Consider the following 24027-nt stretch of genomic DNA (forward strand, 5'->3'; position numbering starts at 1 on the left):
CGATCGACCAAAAACAGCCTTCGTGACACCGGACGGTATGTATGAGTTTAATGTCATGCCCTTCGGCCTCTGCAATGCGCCTGCCACCTTCGAGCGTATGATGGACTCGGTTCTTCGGGGTTTGAAATGGCAAATCTGTCTCTGCTATCTCGACGATATAGTCGTCTTTGCGCCAGACTTTAGAACACATCTCGAGCGCCTCAAACACGTTCTCACATGCCTGAAGAATGCTCAGCTCCAACTCAACCTCAAGAAGTGTCACTTCGCTGCTCGCCAACTTACGATTCTCGGGCACGTCGTATCAAAGGACGGTATACTTCCAGACCCGGCTAAGTTACGTGCTGTCGCCGACTTCCCCAAACCAACGACTATGAAGCAGTTACGGAGCTTCGTGGGGTTATGCTCCTACTTTCGCTGGTTCGTGCGCAACTTCGCCTCTATCATTGCGCCTTTGACCGAACTTATAGGCAGCACCACTGATATTTCGGCATGGTCTTCTGAGTGTGACCAAGCCTTCTGTACCCTTCGTCGTCTCCTCACTTCGCCACCAATACTGCGTCACTACGATCCTACGGCAGCAACTGAGGTCCACACCGACGCCAGTGGTGTCGGCCTCGGTGCGGTTCTCGCGCAACGCAAGCCTGGATTCGCCGAGTATGTCGTCGCCTACGCCAGCAGAACTCTTACCAAGGCTGAATCAAACTACAGCGTCACCGAGAAGGAATGCTTGGCGATCGTTTGGGCGCTTGTCAAGTTCCGCCCATACCTTTATGGCCGTGCTTTTGATGTAGTAACGGACCACCACGCATTATGCTGGTTATCGTCGCTTAAGGACCCATCAGGTCGTCTTGCCCGTTGGGCTCTTCGGCTTCAAGAATATGATATTCGCGTGGTATATCGTTCCGGCCACAAGCATGCCGATGCTGATGCACTGTCACGATCTCCCCTATCCCCGGACATCGCATCTGTTTCCTCGGACAACACGTTGTCAGCGCTTGACGAGGACACCATCTCTTCTGCACAACGCAATGACCCATGGATCGCTTCGCTTCTTGACGCGTTATCCGAGGCACCGACACTTTCAACCACTCGAACCCTGCGCCGCCAGGCTCCGCACTTCAGTATTCGGGATGGCCTTTTGTACCGGCGCAACTATTCAGCAGATGGTAGGAAATGGCTACTAGTCATTCCCCGAACGCTGCGCTCTACCATCTGCGCGTCGTTTCATTCCGACCCGCAATGTGCTCACGCCGGTGTTTTCAAGACCTACGAGCGCTTACGAAAAAGGTATTACTGGCGCGGAATGTTTACCTTCGTCCGCCAGTTCATTCGCGGCTGCCACGAATGTCAGCGGCGGAAAAGCCCGCCACATCCTGCAACAGGTTCATTGCAGCCACTTCCATGCCCAGACCGCCCATTCGACCGTGTAGGAATTGACCTCTACGGACCACTCCCATTAACAACGGCAGGCAACCGATGGGCTATCGTGGCAGTGGATCATCTAACACGGTACGCTGAAACTGCTGCTCTCCCCACAGCTGCAGCACAAGACGTCGCAACTTTCATACTCAATCGTTTTGTGCTTCGTCATGGTCCTCCTCGAGAACTCCTCAGTGACCGAGGGCGTGTTTTCCTCTCCGATGTAATACAAGCACTTCTTCAACAGTGCCATATGGTTCACCGGAAGAGTACAGCCTACCACCCACAGACGAACGGCTTGACTGAGCGGTTTAATCGTACTCTGGGGGACATGCTCGCTACGCATGTCGCTTCTGATCAAACAAACTGGGACCTCGTTCTCCCATTTGTGACATACGCGTATAACACCGCTACGCAAGTCACTACAGGGTTTTCCCCATTTTTTCTCCTGTACGGTCGCGAACCATCACACACCATCGACACTTTACTCCCATACTCGCCAGATCCCTCCGAATACAAGCCTGTCTCGGAAGCCGCTCGTTACGCAGAAGAGTGCCGCAAGCTAGCCAAGCGGCTTACTACATCCGACCAACAGCGCCAGAAGGAGATCCGTGACGACGACCATCGTTCTGCACCAACGTTCGTTCCTGGAGCACTTGTATGGCTTCATGTACCGCCCTGCGCCCCTGGTGTATCACCCAAGCTACTCTCCAATTATCATGGTCCCTACCGCGTGGTCGAGCGTACTTCACCCGTGAACTACGCCATTGAACCCCTCACGCCACCGAGCGACCGTCGTCGGCGTGGACGTGATATCGTTCACGTAAACCGTCTGAAGCCGTACTTTGACCCGCTTGTCCCCACGTGTTAGATCGCCAGGATGGCTTCAACTTTTTCGCCGGGGGTAATTGTAGTGAAGAAGAAAGACGTTGATACCATCAGGTGAGCTATCATCAGCACAAGAAGAAGGCACGAGATCGGCGATCAAGCACCGTCATCTGGGTTCGCCTGCGTTCCTTTCAGAGCTACCATCCGCTTGCTCAGTCCTTCAATAAACCCCCTTTACAATAATAATAATAATAATAATAATAATAATAATAATAATAATAATAATAATAATATACGTATAGCCTTAAAACCGGCAACTACGATTCCAGTTCCTCAGGAGCCGAATAAACTTTGTTCACTGACAATTATTATTCTTATAACTACGATCACTACGAGCACATACCAGCTTCATTTCCCCCACTCATCGTTTGTCAATAGTTTCCATCTGAGGCACTCCGATGCTTTTTCGTATATTAATTTCCACTCTATCGCAAGCGATAATATTCGCTTGACCTTTTTTTTTTTGCTATATCTAACACGACCATAATGATGTCCTTTTTAGCTTGGAAATCGTGTCACGGACACGTTCCATTAATAACACCGTCACAGAGTAAAAACAAAATACATTATCGCTGTTGAAGATCCGATGAAGGTTCGTGGACGAAAAAAAAAAATCGGCAGGACAATTTCAAAGGCTCCGTTATTGGCTGCGCAAAATCGCAGCGCTGACATTGACGCCGATATTTATAGAGACCAGAAAAAAAAAAAAAACTGAGCGCAAGATTAACGTTGTTCAATAACGCTAAACTCTCGGAACGTGATAGCAAGGCCATTAATTGGTTCTGACTGAAACGTTCAAAAGCAATCGAGTTATCCGGATGGGTCGATATAGAAGAGAGAAGCCGGCGGAGTGGCGGCTAATCGTTGAGGCCTGCGAAGGAAGCTTAGATATTTTAAACACCGCGGCGCACATTTGTTTTAGAATATAGTTAATAGTGGTAAGTAGAAAAATAGTGTCTCAAGACGCTAATGATGAAGCCTATACTGATTAAATCTTTCAAGGTTACATAATTTCATTCCAAAGTGTCGCAAAACATTGCGAAAGAAGTCGAAATGTCAGGATGATTTTTTTATGCGCATTTTAATGCCCCCGTGTTTACTGTACAATTAGATTTTAAGTTATTGTGCAACCAGTGTTGTCCGTTTTTAGTTATTGGAATAATGGCGAGAGATTTGAGTAGCCTGCTCGGCTACTCAAATTCGGAATAACTAATTCGGAATAACAGCCGTGAGCTCGAAGTTGGAATAACTATATTCGACGTTGCTCAACAGTCATTTATAACACATCTGCTTCCTAATTAAATGAAAATTAGAGCACATGACTATATTCATATGCTGATTATCGTTAGCACGCATTACAACGGAACAGAAAGAAAAAATCTGTTCTGCCGCCGATTTCCGGAAGCGGTACATCAAACACCTTTTCGCGTGGTTTTTCGACGGTATTGTATTTGCAACAGCACCGGGCGCCACAATACATAACGCACTGCATTGAATTGTAACCGCATAGAGGAGAAAACCTATCGATGACGATGAAAATGTCATGTAAATATATCGCAACCATTCCGTTGGACTGGCCGAAAAAGGGATGAGTTATAAAGATAAAGTTGCATATATATTGTACGACTACTGAGAAATTTCAGAATATCAGGCATACATTAATAATGGCAATATCAAAATCTAACAACAAAATCGCCCTTATTAAATAAAAATTTTACCGACAGAGCAGCAAACATCCCTGTATATGACAGTCCTCTAGAGAGGAGGATCCCACGAAGCGAACATTTGGACGACGCTCAGTACAGTTGTAAAAATGCTGTACTGAGAAAGGTTTTCCCCAAGTAAATAAAAGCCAATGCATGATGAAAAAAAAAGTTTTCTGTTGATTCGTCCTTACCATAAAACGAACACAGTGTTTGTTTGTTTTTTCTTCCTTGTGACTACACCAGACAGAAATGGCTAGAAACAAAACAAATCGCGAAAGAAAATCTCTAAGCTATAGCAAATTAGCAGACAGACAACTATTCAACAGACTTTGCCCAAAGGTTATAATTCCTTGTAAAGGTCGTTCGCAAAACACATCCCGGGCCTTTTCTTTTTTCTTTTAGTTAGATCCAGCTTGCTAAAGTAGGTATAGTAGATGGCTAATGCCTGAGATGTAAAAACAGCCTTGTCTCGTTCTTGCGCTGTTTTTTTACATCCCAAGCCACAAGCCGCTTGCTGTATCAGGTCGTCAATAGGTCAATAGTGATATGCGACAGAGACCTAACTATACCATACCATTTAGCATATTCTGAGTGCGCAGCAAGCTAGTTCCTGCTTACCTACATACTAGATTTATTCGTTAAGTGTTGTTCTAGAAGAGTCGGCGCGCTTCTTGTGGTTCCCTATATGGGTTCTATATTAAGTGTACTCTATCCGTTCTATCTTCAGAATGTCGTTGCGGCAATTTCCATCTTATATAGATGGGACTGTTAGGATTGCAGGGGCAGAATATATATATATATATATATATATATATATATATATATATATATATATATATATATATATATATATATATATATATATATATATATATATATATATATATATATGTGTGTGTGTGTGTGTGTGTGTGTGTGTGTGTGTGTGTGTGTGTGTGTGTACACGGCACTTAGCGCGCAGGTCGTTCATCCGATGATGTGTGTACCGACTGATGCATGCTTCTTCCGGTGATGCTTCCGTCCAGCACCCCAGGGGGTTCGGTCATTCCAGAAGCAATGGCCGTCACATGCTTATTCTCTAATGTATTTTATCTATTTTACTTTTTCCTCCTACTTTTCTGGAGTGCTCGAATAGTGGGCGAGAAAAGGAAGGGCGGTTCCATAAATGTTTTGCGGACGGAGTAAATATACTGTGGCCGGTTGATAAGCTAATACCGCTGCGTCATTCGCACAGTCATGTCGATCGTTGTAGCAGTAGTAGTAGTAGTAGTAGTAGTAGTAGTAGTAGTAGTAGTAGTAGTAGTAGTATACAGTTACGCTGTGTAAGCTATACTACACGCTATAGTCGCCTCGTACCTGTCGCCTGGTCTTTCGTGCTTTCCAGTGGTAAACATTATTTCGATATGTAGACTCACACCACTCGCGCCGCTTTGCAATTAACGATTACCGCAAAGGGACAAGACAGACGCCCCAAAGGATGCGGACGGTTATTGCGGTGTACCAGAAATCGGCAGGAAAGAGAGGCTCGCGGGCGCAATTCGAACGATTCGGATTCGGAAGACTGCTGCAGATGGTATTCACGTGACGCCAGCGCTTATGATATCTGATTGCGTGATTGACAGCTTCCTGCATCGTGCTTCAGGAGATATTTCGACAACTCTCTCTCTCTCTTTGAGCTTGTTGTTGAACGAAAATTCCGAACCCTTTCGCTATACTGTGAAGATGCGACACACGTTCGCCCCATAGCTATATATATCCATATACAGGATGAATGAATATATATAGCTATATACAGGATGCGAGAAGAGCTAGAGTGCCCTCCTGCACCACTGACGTATCGAAGGTTTGAAGGAAGATAGGAAACAGAAAGGGTGTGAAAGAGGTGAGAGAAGGAAGTAAGAGATAGTGATAGAGTGAGGAAGGATTAGTATGAGACTGCCACCAGACATCACCGGAGGGAGCGGATCGGGCCGGCAGCAGAGCGAGAACGTATTAAAATTTCAGAGCGATAGAAAGAGAGAGAAAAAAATATAATTTTTGAAGTTAAAGAGCGAATTAAGGTAGATTAAAAATTTTAATCTAAATAATTAATTTTCTTGCTGTTCTCTTCTTGCTTCTCCTTGTCATGAGGAGGCATAATCTTCGTCAGTGTCCGGTACCCAGTATCCAGCGTTTTTGTGAGGCCTACGGTCAGCAGGGTCCAGATTTTGAAGTTCTTATTTCAACAATGGGTTCCGATGTTGAGCCGGCATTACCGGGGCCATATTTTGCGGTACTAGTGCTTCTTCGTTAAGCATTATTGGTGTTGTTATCGTCGTCCTGGATTTTAATTCTCCGATTTTTGAGTTTCTGCGACTAACTTGGGCTTCAGCGTGTCCGTGCGTCTTTGTTGTTGCAGACTGTGCATCAATCTAATACATCTACTTAATTTCAGATTGTTACAATGCATGCGTTTACAGCCTCGCTGTAGAAAGGGACAGCTTCGATGAGGTCAATGGTGTTTAGGCGAAAGCCTTAAATGTCTAATCAAACGTAAAAATTGACCGCCGCCGGCGTTCCGCATCGCCAGCGTAAACACGAGTGGTGCACAAAAAATAATCGAAAGATGGCGTCACCATATGACGTCATCCTGAATTGAACAAGACCTCACACAACGTGACGTCTAACTATGACGCCAGAACAAATCTTTGCGGGGTCAAAGGTGGGGCTCATCACGGAAGCAGTGCTTAACCAGACAAGGAGCAAAGAGCTCGCAATATCTCCGATCTTGGAGGCAGCTGAGAAAAAAAAAACAAAACACGTTAGGTGCAGAAATATCTCGGAGGCGGGCGCGGGTTGTCTAATAGATCTACTGGGAACAAAAAGAATAAGGAGATGACTTTTGCCTTCCTGACGTCCTAGATGATTGCGGACCTTATGAGTTTTTCTCGTGGCGTCAACGTACGGCACTCTGTCGAACGATTCGCAGGTTGTTTTTTTTTTCTTCACCCTGCTAGCACAACGCAAATGGTCGCCTCAGTGACGTCACATCACACCCTCGCTATATACAGTAGCGAGCGTGATGGTGGCAAGGAGGATTAAAAAAAATTGCTGGGGTGGAAGCTCCCGCAACGCCTTGCCAGCAGAAGTGAAGCCTGCTTTTGCCACTGCCAAGATGGCGGAAGCATGCTCTTTTCTGATAGTGCCCACTTAGAAATCAAGTGTCTTTGATATGTTAGTGCAAATTCTACGATAGTTTTATATTAAAAGACAGTTGTTCCCGACGAGATAACACACAGAAACGAGTATGGGTGACTGAATTTCCTAAGTAGTTTGCCTCCAATCGGAGGCTCTCACCAAGGAAAACTAGTAACACTAAGATGCAGTTGGAGCACGATGTGACCCGAAAAAGTTTCCACGTTACACTCGTTGGGCGTTCGAGAAAAACGCTCCCTTCTTAATCGCTGAACGGTGATACTTTATCATGCCCCCAGTAAAATGGCCGCCACAGCCGCCATCTTGCCAGAGGCACTGCTTCACTCCTAGGCAATAATTTCCACTCCAGCAATTTCCTTAATCCTCCTTGGACGGTGGCCGCTAGGCGTGCGTAGCGAAACTGCGACCGCACGAAAACGTGGAACGTGCCATAGAGTTTCCTAAAATTAACCAGAGGGGACTCGGTCGCTGCGATCGTTCAGCGACCATGGGAATGATGGGTAGTACACACACTTGCTTATAGTCTTCGTACTTGCGGGCGGCGAATCGTACTTGCGGCCTTGTTTATTGCCGTGTTTCGCTTTTTGTTTTCAAAGAAAGAGCCAACTCTTTTGAACTTCGTGACCCGATTTGGAAAGGTAAGTCTGAAAGAATAAGGCTCTGAAGCGCAAACGCTGAACATTTGTTAATTTTTTTTCTTGAAAAAAAAAAAAAACAGCTCCAAGCCACACGAACACACACAGAGCCAGAAGCAGGCCAGAAGTACGAAAATTAGACGAATGTGTGTACTACCCATCATTCCCATGCTCGCTGAAGCGCCATGCATTGCAGCTCCCACAGACACTAGCGCCAGAGTTCCGTCTAGTGTATATTAGGAAACTCTATGGGCGAGAGAGAGAGACAGAAGGAAGTTTAATGATACGCCGATTGTTGTTTCGTGACAAATTAGCTTCAAGCCACGCGAAGCCAAAAGGAACGTACGGTACAAAGACGGCAAATCTGTGCACTACCCATCATTCCCATGCTCGCTCAAGCGCCGTGCATTGCAGCTCCCGTAGACACTAGCGCCAGAGTGGCCCTCTGGTGTATATTAAGGAAACTCTACGGAACGTTCAACCTGCGCACTCGACGAAAAAGGGGGGGTGAGACCTTTAACGTGCGCGCATCATATACACGCTGCCCGCGGGCTAAGCGGCGAGAGGATATGCCACGACCCCTCCCGAGAGGAACCGTGGGGGTGGCGTAGATGCAATATCCGGTGAGAGAGGAGCACGTGGCTTGGTAGGAAAGGCACCACCACTGTTTGCGGCCGCTGCTGAGTCACGCTGGGAAAGAGCGCAGCCCCCTGCACGCGAGCCTGTTGCCCGTGGTGTAGACGATGGGGCATCCGGTCCGGTCTGACGCCCCGAGAACGACAACACAACGTCCGAGAAATCGGGGCAGGTTGGTGACCTCGGCGCCCCGCCGTAGCCGACGATGACTGCGGCATACGCACTGACCTCCTCTCCTTTCCTATCGGAGTCGCACTAGCGTGGTGGATTCAATCACGCACGTCATCTCCTCCCCCACTCGACGTCACCTCTTTTCTCTGTTGACCCTCTCCTCATGCGCCAGGCTCTCCAGCAGTTCGTCGTGAACGACGCGACCATAGCGGTGGTGGTGGAGAGGCTAGATAGTACGCCTACTACACTGCGTTACGTACTGCGCGTTACATGTCGTGCCGTAGAACACAAAGTGCTATTAAAGGGACCGCACGGACACCCAATTCTCGATCATAAAACGATGCTCTGTGGGTTAATCCTTGGAAGCTCACAAACAGGCTGGAGAGATTTCAGAGCATTTGGCCGGAAAGTTTATTTATTACAACCTTTTTTATCTGTAAACACGCAAATGGTCCGACAGTCTGCGACACTGGTGCACTCGCTAGCCGTGACGTAACAAGCCGCTTGCTTTGCGAGCGTATGCATTCCGGCCATGGGCAACGATATTGCTTCGTGGTCAGCTGCGCGTACAATGTGGCTATTAGGGCTTTATTCAGTTCGGTAGAACTTAGGTAAAAGACGACGACAGCTACTCTCCGCGAAGCACGTGAAATTTTGCCCCCCCCCCCCGCCCTTTTTTTCGCGTGAAAAAATTTACATTTCCTGAAAGTAAAGTCAACTTCACGGCACAACTTCCTAGCAAAGGGTGAACTCTGCTTGCCGTTGAGCTGGGTTTTCCGAATCGAAGCGCCGAATCGAAGGCCTTGGGCTTCGTCTCGATTTACCTCATTGCTGCACCTGAGAGCAACAATCGTAATTATCACTGCACCGTAATAACAGGCCAATGAGATGTCAGACCTTTAACAATGACTTTGAGCTGCTCGCTTCTTCAATGCCACAAATACATGATAATTTAGTCTGAAATGTCCCATGTCCCAAGGACTCACGGTCAATGGGTCTCCTGTGACAATATTTAAAGCTTAAATTCTATCGCCACGTTACCGTGCAACTGTTAATGCGTAATAAACTAGGACACGGTTTATGTTTACTGTATCTTTTCAATAAGCCTGTTATAATAATGGTGCCGGCTGAGTTAGTCATAGTTTTTTTTATCAACCCCACTATACAATTACTCTTTATTTCAAGTTGTCTGCTATATATTTGCGGAGCGGGCCTTCTTTCGTTTATTTTACGCCTCACGATAATTGGTGTTTCTTCTCAGCGTCCCTTCAGAGCTGACGAAAAGAAAAGTGCGGTACCGCTGCGACTAACCGTACAAGGTCGCCACGAGGAAAGAGAGATGTCCACCGTTTTTTTTTTCTAGCTATAGCGTAAGCACAGACTACGCGCATGTTTGTTCCATGTTCGTTCCTTGGGGAATCAGAGCGGCGGGGCGGAAGACCTTTCCTGGGATTAGCAGCCTCTTCTGCCCAAGAGACGATCAGCGCGGCAAGCGAAGAAACCATCGAGGCACAGAACGTAGTAGGCAACGCTCATCTCCACGGAAGCGCTGGCTGCCGACACTTCTCGAGGGAGAGAGAGAATGTGCTAAGAGCAGAACCTGGGAGTGAAAGGGGGGGGGGGGAGGGGGCTTCACGGCTCGTTTGACGCGCGAGGCGGCAATCTGGGGGCCACCCAATTACGGCGGACGCAATGCCAGCCTCCCGAAATCGACGGCACTCGTGTGGTATAGCGTACTCATACATACAGCTTGATTTCCTCGCTTAAGCCGGCTTTCTGTGCTGAGCAAGCAGGTAGCGCAATGTTGCCAAACTGGCCCATTTAAACGCGAATTTCGTATGCGGAGAATCCCCAATGAACTAGTGACTATAGAGAGGAAAATCTGGGCGGCGGTTCTTGTACCATGCAAAGAGTATAGATGGTACGAGGATGACTTTTCTGATATTCGTGTTTCATAGTTTTAATCGTTTTTGTGACAATAATTATTACACGCTTCATGCTTCTTAGCTTCCAAGTTACCGAATACTGATCCACAAAGTTACCCAGTGATACGACCATTCGCATAGCCCTTTATCTTCAAGGCGAAAGAATTAACTGAGGCCCCGTAAAAGCGAAGATTGATCATCGGCGACGGCGGCGCCAACACGAGCGGTGCGAGAAATCGTCATCACGCGGTGACGTCAGAGGTCGCTGAAGTTCGTGCCGTTGTGATGACGTCTCTAACGTGACGCCACATTATGACTTCATCGCATGACGTCATCCCACAATCAAAGGTGTGCCCTTCTGGGAGCCATGGCATAAAAACCCCTTGAAGCGCACAGACCTTCCAATGCTTCCAATCCCGGAGGCCACGTTGGAAGAAGAAGTATATCAGGGGCGGGGGGATGGGCGAACAATACAATCAACTGAGAAGATAAAGACAGCTTCCGCCTTTGAGTCAGGGTAATGCGTAAGGCACAGAGTTTCCTACAATATTTACTAGAGGTAACTCCGGCGCTGCGATCGTTCAGCGACCAGGGGAATGATGGCTGCCATGCAAATATGATTCGTTTTTATTTATTTTGCTTCATTTGTTTTCTTGTTACGATTGAAGTGTTACGATTGAAGTCTGCTTTGTTTGAACAACCTATGTTTCTTTATTGAAATAGAAAATAAACGAAGGGGTTCTTGTCACCGTTACTTGACGACGGCTACCCCTTTCCACTTGGTTTTTACAAATAAAGGAAAAACAAAACAAAATAACATAGTATACATATATACAATCCTACATGAGTGAGAGCAAAAGTTCTCTTTTAACTATAGTCCGCTCAGTATAGTGGTCACAAATCTTCGTTTCTTCGAAGAAGTGTTGCAGCGCATTCATTGCTTTGCCATTGGTTTTAGATGACCATGGGCCTAGCATTTTATTCAGCGCAAACGACAGCTCGGGATCTAACTTATGCAGTTCCTGCTCTAGTCGCCTTCAGTGTGTGTCGTGTTTCGGACAGTCGAGCAAAGAGGTAACAGATATCCTCGTCGTCGTTGCTGCATGAACATGCTGACGATGTTGCACGCTGATTACGATATAGGAAATGCTTTGTGTGGGCAGTTCCGAGTCAAGATTAGGATCAACAGCATACAGGATCGATTCCTTTGTTTTGTCTGTGAACGAGGTAGACAGGCGTAACTCACGTTTCATTGATCTTAAAATTCTATTTACATCATATTGATATACAGGAACGAGACACGTTCGCGTATAATAATGAGCGGTTTTCGCCAACTCATCTGCCATTTCGTTTCCCTCGATTCGGCAGTGACTGGGAACCCACTGAAATGCCACTCGATTATTCGACTTCCTAGCTTCTGAAAGTTCTTTTAGTATAGCGTATACTATACGCACATGAATCTGTCTTGAAGTGGCAATTTTCACACATTCGAGTGCCACCAGAGAGTTTGTAATTACCACCCATTTTTTTTTTCGGTGTCGTTGACAGTTTAATAAAGCTTATGGCTAGCAAAATCGCTACGAGCTCCGATGTTGTTGAAGAGGAGATATGGTCCTCTTTAAATGTACATTTTATTAGACCACCTACTACTAGCCAGTGGCTATGGGTCTAACCAGTGTTGTTGTGTATTTGCATGTACTAATACGAACTTGAAATAAAGAGCAAGAGGTAGAGAGATGGTATAGTACTAGGATTTGCCCTATATTCGAGCTTACGGCTTGGAACGCCCTCGTGGCTTCGTTTTATAGCTGCGTTTCGGTACTTGTTCCGGACAAAAGAACGGATCTCCGTCAACATCGTGAGCCGATTTGCATTCGCGAGACTCGAAACAGTTTAGGCAGTGAAGCGAAGCTGCAAAAAAAAAAGCTAAACTTCCCCTCATGACAAAGCGGACGCAAGCCGCAGGAGCGAAACAGAGTCGAAACAACGAAGTTTAGGCAAATCCGCGCAATGCCCGTCGTTACCATACCGGCTCAAGCACGCTGCGTTGCAAATTCCGTATAGACACTATAGCACCAGAGCTCCCCCTAGTGTATATATAGTAAACTCCATGGCCTCCGGGAACTTGCGTTCTGTTTTTCTTATTTTATAAACCCGATCGCTATCGTTAATGTTCATTCAAAATAACGAATGTGTATTATATACGCGTACGTAATATCGGGAAGTCCCGACACACAAGCGCCCCACAATCACTCGCCACAACTGCTACAACGAGACAAATAAAAAAAAAAAACTACTCACGTGTACTCGTTCGGACATGCCCTTGAGTCCCTGTATGAACTCGGTGGCGGTCTTGGCTTTCTCCGAGAGTGCCTGCAGGTTCTGAGACAGCTCCGTCTGCGAGAGAGACAGAGAGAGAGGGAGAGAACGAGGGTCACCGTGGGGATCGTTAAAAAAAAAAAGAAGCAGTTTAAGGCGTTAAGACCTTGCCGGGTTAAGGCCTTACTGATTACCAGCCCTTTCGCGTTCATGTATGCGCAATTATACACTCATAGTATGCGGCAGCAAATGTAGGTCACGCTGAAAACGTGCGACACGCTAACACACACCACTTTTTGACAACCGTTTCGTCGAGACACCTCTAGATGATGCCCACCGCACTAACATGATTGGCAATCTAGAAGAACTTTTCCCTGGGCGTGTTGGTGCCCTGGTCTGCTGAACTCATTATTGCTGGCGAAATTCTTGAAACGTGAAGGATAAAGAGAGAGAGAAAAAAAAGGGGCCCCTCTGTCTCTTCTGTGTTTCTTCCTTAATTTAAAAAAGTGACAAATAGTATTATTCCTGTTGTTTCCCTTGGCTTCGCTGTCTCTTTCGTTTCATTGGTTGATGCTAGGCCACGAACAAGACCGATGCGCTTTATTTTAGTTGCAGAACAAGGTTTAGAAAAAGCTGCTTCACACCATACTATCTCAACGTCACGAGTCATCGCGTTCATCGTTTACGCTATTATACATCACTAGCATGGCAACATTTTTTTTTAGGTTGGGGAGGGGAATCACACTTTACGCGTGTGCATGCATTTGTAAGTGTGCGCGTATATATACACAAGTAAAATCGGAGAATTTCGAAAAGGGGGCGGAGGAAGGTTCGACCTCGCACCCCCCTCCCCCCTGTCTCCGCCTCCTCTGTTACACGTCCAACAAAGTTATGTATATCGTGAACGCCGGAATATCTCCGAAAAGCGCACGATATCGGAAAGCGCACGATATCGCCGGAAAACGCAGCCCGCGTTGTTGTGGCTTGGCGGCGGCTGCCGGCGTCGCAAAAGGAGCTACGCGCGGTCCGAGAGGAACGCGCGACCGGCTGTGACGCCATACTCAAAAACACTTCTAGCCGCAGGGGTGGAAAGGGAGATAAAAGGGGGAGAGTGAAGAAGAGTGTCGGGACAATTTATCCCCCTGCGCCGCCACCAGCCGCTGTGCCGTCACCTGGTGGGGCACAACGCGACAGGGTGTAGGACACCCCTACAGCACGGGCATCAACACTTTTAGTCCACACACACTAAAAAAAAAGCCAGAAACCACGGACAACTTTTATTTATTTATTTACATAATACTGCAGACCCAGTGAAGGGCCCAAGCAGAAGGGACGTATTTACAAAGCTCGTAATAAGGACAACAGAAGATTAAGAACATGAAAAGCGCGAAGAATAAGGACACAACTCAAACAATGAATAAGAAAGACATTTAACACTTTGCACGTACCGTAAACCGCACGCTTACACAGTGAACCCCGGATCCTTTCCTGTACACACACTGAGCGCCCGCGGCTGCCACCCGGCGGCGTCAGCCGAAAACAATAGGCTTCCCTGATTAATAAACAGCGCGTCGGAGCTTGCGAGCACACGCTGCACAACGCCGGATCAGTTTTTTTTTATTTACGGCAGCAGTTAGGAGGCAGTTGGAGGCGGCGTTCAGGTCCGGGCGGCTGGCGCAGCCTCGTGTACGAAGGCGCCGTCCAGCTAGGCGATGACGGGTGATTAATAGTGGCCGCAGTGCGCGCCGGCTTTGCGCCCTCGCCGTCCCTTGTATATGGACTCCGAGCACGCGAGCCGACTTTCTACACCACGAGTCGAGAAGTGCGGCGGCGCGCACCACCGTACAGTACGGCTCGCACCGCGGTTGAAGCCAATGCGAGTGGATGCTGCTTGTCGTCGCCGAAAAACCTTTCCAGGAAACACGTTAAAACCGCCGCGCCAGTGCGACCGTCGTGGACGTCGCTTTCGAGTGGGGATATTATACTCTATCCTGCATCGGCGGCCTTAATAACTACGCAAAAAAAAACAACAACAACTGATAGATAGATAGATAGATAGATAGATAGATAGATAGATAGATAGATAGATAGATAGATAGATAGATAGATGGGTGGGTGGGTTTTTGATTTGTGGGGTTTAACGTCCCAAAACCACCATATGATTACGAGAGACGCCGTAGTGGAGGGCTCCGGAAATTTCGACCACCTGGGGTTCTTGAACGTGCGCCCAAATCTGAGCACACGGGCCTACACCATTTCCGCCTCCGTCGGAAATGCAGCCGCCGCAGCCGGGATTCGATCCCTCGACCTGCGGGTCAGCAGGCGGGTACCTCAGCCACTAGACCAGCACGGCGGGGCATAGATAGATAGATAGATAGATAGATAATATATATATATATATATATATATATATATATATATATATATAGATAGATAGATAGATAGATAGATAGATAATAGACATACATACGTACTCCCCTGGGTACAGAACTAAATGTTGTGCAAGTTCGGGCACCGATTCACGTTGCTGAAACGCAGGAAAGTCACAATAAACACTAACGGACATGCGCGTAAGAAGCTGCGTAGAACAAGGAGACAACCTGGGACAGTTACGGCTAAATATTGATAAGCCTTCGCTAAAAAATGGGCACACACATTTGTGTTGTCCTTCGCTTCTATCATGCGCTTGCAGACGCAAGTTCCGGCAACTTGCGCTGTACTACAAGTGTTGATTTCTCCTGTATACTGTAAGGCACGATTTATTTGCCTTTAATTTTGCTGTTTTGTATTCTATTTTCTACTGTAACCCCCCTACAACAATGCCCAATGGGCGATGTAGGTACTTGTAATAAATAAATAAATAAATAAATAAAACTTTAAAAGATCATCATCGTCGTCATCAGTCTGACTACGCCCACTGCAGGACAAAGGCCATGTTCCGCCAGTCAACTCGGTCCTGTGCTTGCTGCTGCCAATTCATACCCACAAACTTCTTAATCTCATCTGCCGACCAAACGTTTTGTCTTCCCCTCACCCACTTGCCTTCTCTGACAATCTAGTCAGTTACCCTTAGTGACCAGCGGTTATCCTGCCTACGCGCTACGTGCCCAACCCATGTCTATTTATTCTTTTTGATTTCAAATATGGTATAGTTAACCCCCGTTTGTTCCCTGACCCACTATGCTCTCTTCTTGTCTCTTATAAGGTTATAACTATCATTTTCCTTTCCATCGCTCACCGCGTCATCCCCCAATTTAAGCATTGCAATTCATGATTACTGAATTATACAAGGAGAGTAGAAAGATACTTCTTAAGATTATTCTGCAGAAAACGAAAGTAATGTACAACAACCTCGGAAGAGAACCGCGCTTCGATGTAGGTAGCAGCGCAAAAATTAGGTGCCTTTTTCCCCTTTCTACAATCACTCAACAACAACAACAACGGTTTCACTCGCTGTATTTCGTGCCGACCGGTTGTGCCCCCGCGATCTCCGACGACAGCGCAGCTCTGGCCGACTGGGCTCGCCCTACGCCAATCTCCTGACGCTGATAAGAGCTCTCGCTGAGTAGTTCCCCGTCCTGGGACATCTGCGACCGTGTCAATCTTTCTCAATCTTCTCCTTACTTCCGTATGTGAGTGTCCTCATCTCTATCCCTATCTCTTTTTATCCTTATCACTTTTAATCCCTCTTTAACCCCATTCCTCGTGAGCCCCTGCTGAGGTGTCGCACTCAGATGCAGACAGTTACGGGGCTCACTTTTATCTTCTTTTCTCTCTTTTAAGAATCACTTACGAAAAGCTGCGCGCTTTCTCTCTCCCGTAGGAAGGCGATACCTAGTCTACACGCCAAGCACTGACGCGTTGTAACACATATGTGTGCTTAGATGGCTTTAGCAAGCTTGCTGATTGCTGAAGAAGGGAAAGCGCGATGGCGGCCCGGCTCGTTCAGTAATTTTTGTTTGTTTGTTTTTCGACGGACCGAAACGGCGCCGAGACGCGCTAACGGATCGCGGTCGCGCGCCCGGCACAGGAACCGCACGCTCCATTCTCGAGGGTAGCGCCAGCTGCCCTCAAGAATGAGCAGCGCGCTTCACAAACGGCAGCAACATCAGCAGCAGCTATCGCGTGCCCAGGACAGTGGCAGCAGCAGCAGCAGCAGTGGGCCCCCGGGGTGGAGAACCCGGTGTTGCGACCACACCCCACCGGGGAGAGATGATGCGCCACTGCGGGGCTCGTTAAGGAGCTTCATTAGCGCAGCCGCCGAAGGGGCATCAACGACACTGCTGCTGCTGCTGCCGACGCGCGTGCTCACTCTATAGCCACGCAATGAAAAGGTGGACCACCGTATAGTATATGCTATACGCACACGCTATTCGCCGTACACAGCGACACTTCTTGCTTCTCTCATGACCATTCCCCCATCCCCTCAACTCTCTCTCTCTCTCTCTCTCTCTCTCTCTCTCTCTCTCTCTCTCTCTCTCTCTCTCTCTCTCTATCTATCTATCTATCTATCTATCTATCTATCTATCTATCTATCTATCTATCTATCTATCTATCTATCTATCTATCTATCTATCTATCTTTTTTCATGCATCACCCGTAGTAAGACTGGCATTCATACACACCAACCCTCGTTACCCATCTCAGGAACGTCCCTCCCCCCTCCCCCCATTTTTTGTATTTGTAGTATATCGCCTGTTGTAAGACACATTCATACACACTAACGCCTCTTATCCGTCTCCCGAACATTCGCTTTCTTTTTTGTTCTTTGTAGTCTCTGGCCCGTCTGTTGTGAGGCTGCCAACCATAAAGCGCGGCCGTGCACCACTTTCCTTTCCATCCACCACGATGCGGGTACACGGTAGGATAGCAGCAGACACCGATTACGGGCGTACACCCCCGGAGCAAGCGAACGGCGTGTCAGTGTGCTCTAATGTAGACACCGTATATTGCGTAATGCGCGCCTCGCGAAAACGGCACATTTCCAGGCCGTCTAGTAGACTGCGACTGCCAGTCTGAGCTGCGTCGGATGGAGGGTGTGGCGGTTTTGCCAAAGGCAGAGCATGAGCATGCAGCACCAAGCTGCGCAGTTGTATTAGTTGGTTGGTTGGGGCCTAGAAAGATGGCTGAACCGACTTATGGGAGATTTCCCACAAAGTGAGCGTCACTAGAAATAGTGAAAAAAAGAAAAGGAATATGCGAAAAAGGTAACTTATAGCGAAGCAAAACTGTTTGTGGTAGTTTGGGGTCTCAGGGGCCTCAGGTAACATGACTTCATTTGTGTTTGTCTGTCTCTCTCTCTCTTTTCAGCGACAGTGAAGCGAAATAGACACCAGAGAACGCACGACGCAGCTCGTATACAGCATTGCGGGGCTCGAAAGTCAGAAATTGACCGCAATACCCTAAGTCACCGGACTGCGCTAGTGGTGAACGCATAAAACGACGTTGCGCTCAAAATATGGGGCAACCGGTTCGCAATAGTTACTGACACTGTCCAACAACCTTGTTGTCCCTAGCATGAGTTAACGAAGTGAAAGCTCTGAGCTCCGTCGCAACAACAACAACAACAACAACAACAACAACAACAACAACAACAACAACAACAACAACAGCAACAGCAACAACAACAACAACAACAACAACAACGACAACAACAACAACAACAACAACAGCTGAAAATACAAAAAAGTAAGGCAGCTTTGCTGTATAGCGGTACCAAGCATGATGGAATTGTGGAGCCGGACAGCCTTTGTTGCTCTTCGGTTTTCTCTTTTATTCCTGCCCTCTTTCTTTTCTTTCTCTTTTCCAGTTCTTTTTTGTGTTTTCTTCTTTTATTTCTATTTTCTATTTACCTTCCTATATTTCTTCCATTTCTCTCTCTCTCCCCTCCTATTTCTCGCTTGCTTCTCCTTTCTTTAAATTGTCATTCGCGGTTATGCTTGCGTTACGCCAATCGACAACAGCATACGACAGCCTTAAGGGCTACTAAAGTACTACGCACTTAGAAAGCTTCAGACATAACCAAATGGAGTCACTTTTTCTTTCTCCGTACGCGCGATGGAGGCATCCTCCGGCATATATCCACAAGAATTGCGAGAACGCGGCGAGAAATCCGACGCCTTTCTAACTCTCTCGCCGAGCCAAGCCGAATCCTCCGATTTCGGAGAAACCGATCTCTGAAATTACGCCCCCAACTGTCCCTACACACGGGAACGAAGGTCGATCGACCGTTCGCGGGACCCCACGTAGAATGCGTATAAGTCAATCGCATAGTCATTTCACAAAATAGCAGATTTACGTATAGACGGGTAAAGAGCAAAATACGCTGAAACCGCTTCATCGCTTCGAACGAGCCAGTCGTATACATGAGCAAGCGGGTACGTACTGGCGCAACAGAAGCTCATTACAAGCCGTTTTCTTGCGCGCTCAAAGGCGCTCCCGCCAGCGTGGATGTAGCAGCAGCAGCAGTAGCAGCCGTTTCAACCGCAATATCGTACACATACTGCACGGAGCGCTGCTGTTCGCGCGGTCAAATGGTGCTCTTCCTTCAAATCAGGGAAAAAGGCGAGCCGCGCCGGCAGACACGGGCGTCGGACCGTAAGGAGAAACCAGCGAGCGCGCGCCTGGAAAGAGGAAATAACAAAAAAAGTAAGAAAAAAAATCGGAAGCAGGAAACACCGGGAGAGGCGAGCGCGATAGCGAGCAACAGCGCAGACGCTGCTACGTAGCTAGGCTACAGAGAGACCCCCCCGCGGATGACGTAATGATCGTTAGCTCGTTCGTTAATCATCGTTAGGCCTAATTTGGCGCCCCCTCACTCACTGCCTCCTTTCCCCCCATTTTACTCCCTCTCTCAGTAGAAACTGATGAGGCCGTGCTCATTCAATACGAAACGCTGCTGCAGGTCTGAAAACGGCAGCTCCTCGCTCAATGTGCCATCACAGAAATCTTCGCGCCGTCCGCTCTCGTTTGGATCGAGAAAAGACGAGAGAGAGAGAGAGAGAGAGAGAGAGAGAAACCATTTATATTTAGAGAAAACATTTGTTTTTAGAGAAAACATTTATTTTTTAGAGAAAACATTTATTGGAGAGAGAGAGAGAATTATTTTAATGGGAAGCTGGACAGGTTTGTCTGGTTTTTCACACCTGACAGGCTACTCCAGTTGCCGGGTGATGACAGTGATATATACAATGATAAACACACAACACATACAGTTACATACACGCAGAACAGTCACATAACACAAAGAGTCTCCCACACCCACTGCACTATTTACGACGTTTCGTTCAAGCCTGTGGCCCGTAAGAACGACAGTAGCGCTTTTGTAGAGTCAAACGCACTGGAGGAGGTGTTCTGCCATGGGCCTAGAATGTTTTTTTTTAACTCCGAATTTGTGTCCTGTGTCATTTTTAAGGCCATCTTCAGAGACTGTCTCTCTGATGCGTATTTCGCGCACTCACAGAGGACACGACTGATGTCTTCAACGACGTTACATTGGGCACAAAATGCTGAGTCGGACAGTCCAATTTTGTTCCTGAAGTAGTTCGTATATGCTACGTTTAATCGGATGCGGTGTAAACAGGTTTCTTCTTGCCTGTTCAGATCACGCGGCATCCTGAAGTCACACGATGGATCAATCCTGTACGGAGGCCCATACTGTTGGCAATAGGGTCTGTTCAGAGAAAGGAGGCGCCAGGCGTGTGTCGACACTAGCGTTGCTGCATCTTGCCCCGAGAAAGGCATCTCGACGATATAAAAGACGAGAATAGAGGCGTTTACGTGTGTGTAGGAATGGTGCGCTGGCCGAATTCGCAGCACAGACACCGTCAATTTCGGCTTCGTAGAATGTTTCCGTTAACCAGAATTTTCGTCGCTCGCATAAGCAACGTCTATCTTCATAGCAGGCGGCTGCGGGTCAGGTGGAACGAACCGTGGCCTGCGAGATGGGCGTCCGCCATCAAGGATGCCATGAACGAACTATACGAACTATAGAGTTGCCCCATGAGTAAACTACAGAGGGAGTTCTGGCGCTAGTGTCCATGCGAGCTGCAACGCATGGCGCTTCGGTCAGCATTCGAGTGCACACATTTGTCTTAAGTTTTCTTCTTTCAGCTCCGTTTAAGTGCGTGTGACATGGAGCCGGTTTGTCGCGAGACGAAGTTCAGCAAACGTTCAGCAGTTCCATTTCACCTTAACATATTCCATTCCAATCGGCTCACAAAGTTCACAAAAATTCATTATTTTATCCGAAACAAAACCCCCAAAAACGCGCAAAAACAAAGCCAAAAGTGCATTCCAAGTGTCAACACGAAGATTATAGGCAAACCCGTGTACTACCCATCATTATTACGGTGCCTGAACGATCGCAACGCCAAAGTTATACCTAATAAATATTGTAGTACTCTCTAAGTAACGGACGACGACAAAAAACCTCACCCGTTCGCATATTACTAACGTAGCGGCAGCGCAACTAGCAGTCCCTGACGGTAGATATAGTGCGAGAATCGAACGACGACAAAGGGACAACAAGGAGACATTGTGGCTCCTTTGTCGTAGTTCTGTTCTCGCGCTACATCTACAGTCATGCCATACCAACTATAGTCCAAACCGCCCCACTTCTAAGTTGAAGTCCCTGTGACGCGCTGTAGAGTCACGTGACATCGGTAAAGAGGGACATCACGGTCGACTATACTAGTTCGAGCACCAGCAGCGCGAAACTGGAGAAACAGCGCAAATGCCAGGTACATCTTTGTATTTCGTTGAAATCGCGCGGCAGTGGTGCGACGCGTTACGTCACGCGACACTTCTGCTCGGGTCACATGACTCCCGAACGCGACAGCGACCGAAAGTTCCGCTATTGCGAAAGTTGCGAAGAGACATGGCCGCCGTGTTGGTACGATGGTTACCATGCTCGGCTGCTCAACCCAAAGACTGCGGGTTTCGACGGAGGGGAAACGCTAAGTGGCCCGCGTACTTGAATTTAAGCCCTTAAAAGCCCGTACTAGGCCTGGCGTGTAAACACAGCGCCGCACCCTCTTGATCCATAGGAAGAAGGCGCGGCGCCGAGTACATGCGCTGTATGCGCACGGTTTGGGCTTTCGACGCACGCTAAGGCCTGACCGCACGTATCCGCCGCAGCGCGTCAGCGCGAGGCTGCCCCCTCTCCCAATAGAGAGAGTGGGAGAGGGTGCATCTCTTTCTCTCTCCATGTGGGAGAGGGCTCGACGCCGCGTCAAAAAGGCACGCGCCGACGCGCTGCGACGGATACGTGGGGTCAGGCCTTTCTGAACAACAGATGGTCGAATTTTTTTTTTTTTTGAGCCCTTCACCGTGGCGTGCCTCACAATCGAATCGTGGTTTCGGCCCGTAAAAACTCCAGATACTATTATTACTATCAGGCGATGGAAACACGCCGCTGCGGCACGGGTCTTTCAGCGTATACTTCCACTGCAGCGGCGATTAATTCAGATACCTAGCTGCGCACGCGAGCTTCCCTAGGCACCCGCCTCGTTATTCCAGCTGCTCCCTCGGCCTTTTAAGCTCTCCTATTAACAAACGCGCGCGCGCGCGAAATTGGAGCGGGGCGGCTTGATTTGTGGCCCCAAATGCACCACGGAGCTCGTTCGTCCAGAGAATCTCGCTCTCCACGGGGAGACGAGCCAAGTGTCGTGTTTCCCATCGGTGCGCGAGATCTGTGCAGTGGTGCCGAAGTCGCAGGCTGCAGTGTCGACCGGATTGTCTCCCGTATTCGGACTCTGTCGCCGATTGTGCGGCTTAAGGAAACATCGCGGGCAGAACACAGAGACACGTCACTCAAGTTAGCGGTACCTGTTTACCCGCACGTCTGTCTCTTACGACACTGCCAGCAAATGGGTTAAAAGCATGCATTGGAAGTGCGCTAGCATTACCGCGTACATAACTTGCCCAACAAACTATTCTTATGTGTCCCCTGTTCATCGTATTGCACTCTGAGCAAAGGCGTGCCTTCCTCCCCCCCCCCTTTTTTTTGCTCGGAGAGAAAAGCGAGGCGACGGTTCCCCCCTTCCCCGCCTAACACACACTTCAATTCATTTCAATACATAAGTCATAATTACTGCGCCCCAATTATTGTCCAATTTGATTTGCTTCGACCAATTGGAATGTTCTATTAATTTCATTTTTTATGCACCCACCAAATATTATGTCTGAAAAGCAAACCTTCATCACCATAATAAAAATCAAAGAGAGAGAGAGAGAAACTCCAGCTTGCAAGGCCTACGATAGAAAGACTTGTAGCGGTTTTGTGTTGTGGAGCTCGAGCGGTGAATTATCAGCTAGCCACCGCCCATCGACATCAACAGAAAAGAACGAGGACACATTCGTGTCGCATATAGGCGGCGCGCTAGTCGCTTTTCCCGAACGAACGCTGCAGTTCACTACCATCTCTCTCTATCTCTCTGTTTTTACTTTTGCTCGGTCAGCGCTACAGAAACTAACAGTGCCACACAAGGAGCTTCTACCGTAATCCAGGCCGATACCGATCAGGTGCTGCAACACAGTTTTACATTTAATCGCGATCAGGCCCCATCATGATCAAGACGATCTTGATATGCCTCCCACATCGCTATTTAACAGACACGCGCCATTTAACAGACATGCGGATTAGTTCGGACCACGGAGTTCCTCATAAATACACTGGAGGGAAACTCTGGCACTAGTGCCCGTGGGAGCTGCAACGCACGGCGCTTTAGCGAGCATGGGAATGATGGGTAGTACACACATTGGTATAATCTTCAAACTTCGGGGTCCGGCTGGCGTCGCGTGGCTTGAGCTACTTTGTGGCGGAATCACAACGACCAAAAGTTAAGCAGTTGCACTTCAACATCTTGACCTCACCAATGCTAATCTGCTCACAAAGTTCACAACAGCCTGTTCTTTTATTCGAAACAAAACCAAAAAAAATAACAATGAACAAAGTCACAAGTGCGTTTGAAGCCCGCAAGCACGAGGAGTATACGGTCAAATTTGTGTGCTACCCATCATATACCTACAGCTGCTCAACGAACGCAGCGCCAGAGTATCCACTAGTTAACCTTAGAAAACTCCATGGTTTGCATGATAACGCAGCAGCTACCATTGTTGATCACGATCAAG

The 24027-nt window shown here is 47.8% G+C and overlaps 1 protein-coding gene across 1 annotated transcript in view; it reads right to left on the minus strand.

Moving 5' to 3' along the window:
• The window catches only part of LOC142765696 (E3 ubiquitin-protein ligase TRIM9-like), a 290659-nt gene that overhangs the window by 56109 nt on the left and 210523 nt on the right, over positions 1-24027 (minus strand). The window contains exon 2 of the mRNA XM_075867146.1: positions 12877-12972. Coding sequence (XP_075723261.1) covers positions 12877-12972 — 96 coding nt within the window. The remainder of the gene's footprint in view (positions 1-12876; positions 12973-24027) is intronic.

Source organism: Rhipicephalus microplus, chromosome 6 (genome assembly GCF_043290135.1).
Source record: "Rhipicephalus microplus isolate Deutch F79 chromosome 6, USDA_Rmic, whole genome shotgun sequence".
NCBI classification, from domain to species: Eukaryota; Metazoa; Arthropoda; class Arachnida; order Ixodida; family Ixodidae; genus Rhipicephalus; species Rhipicephalus microplus.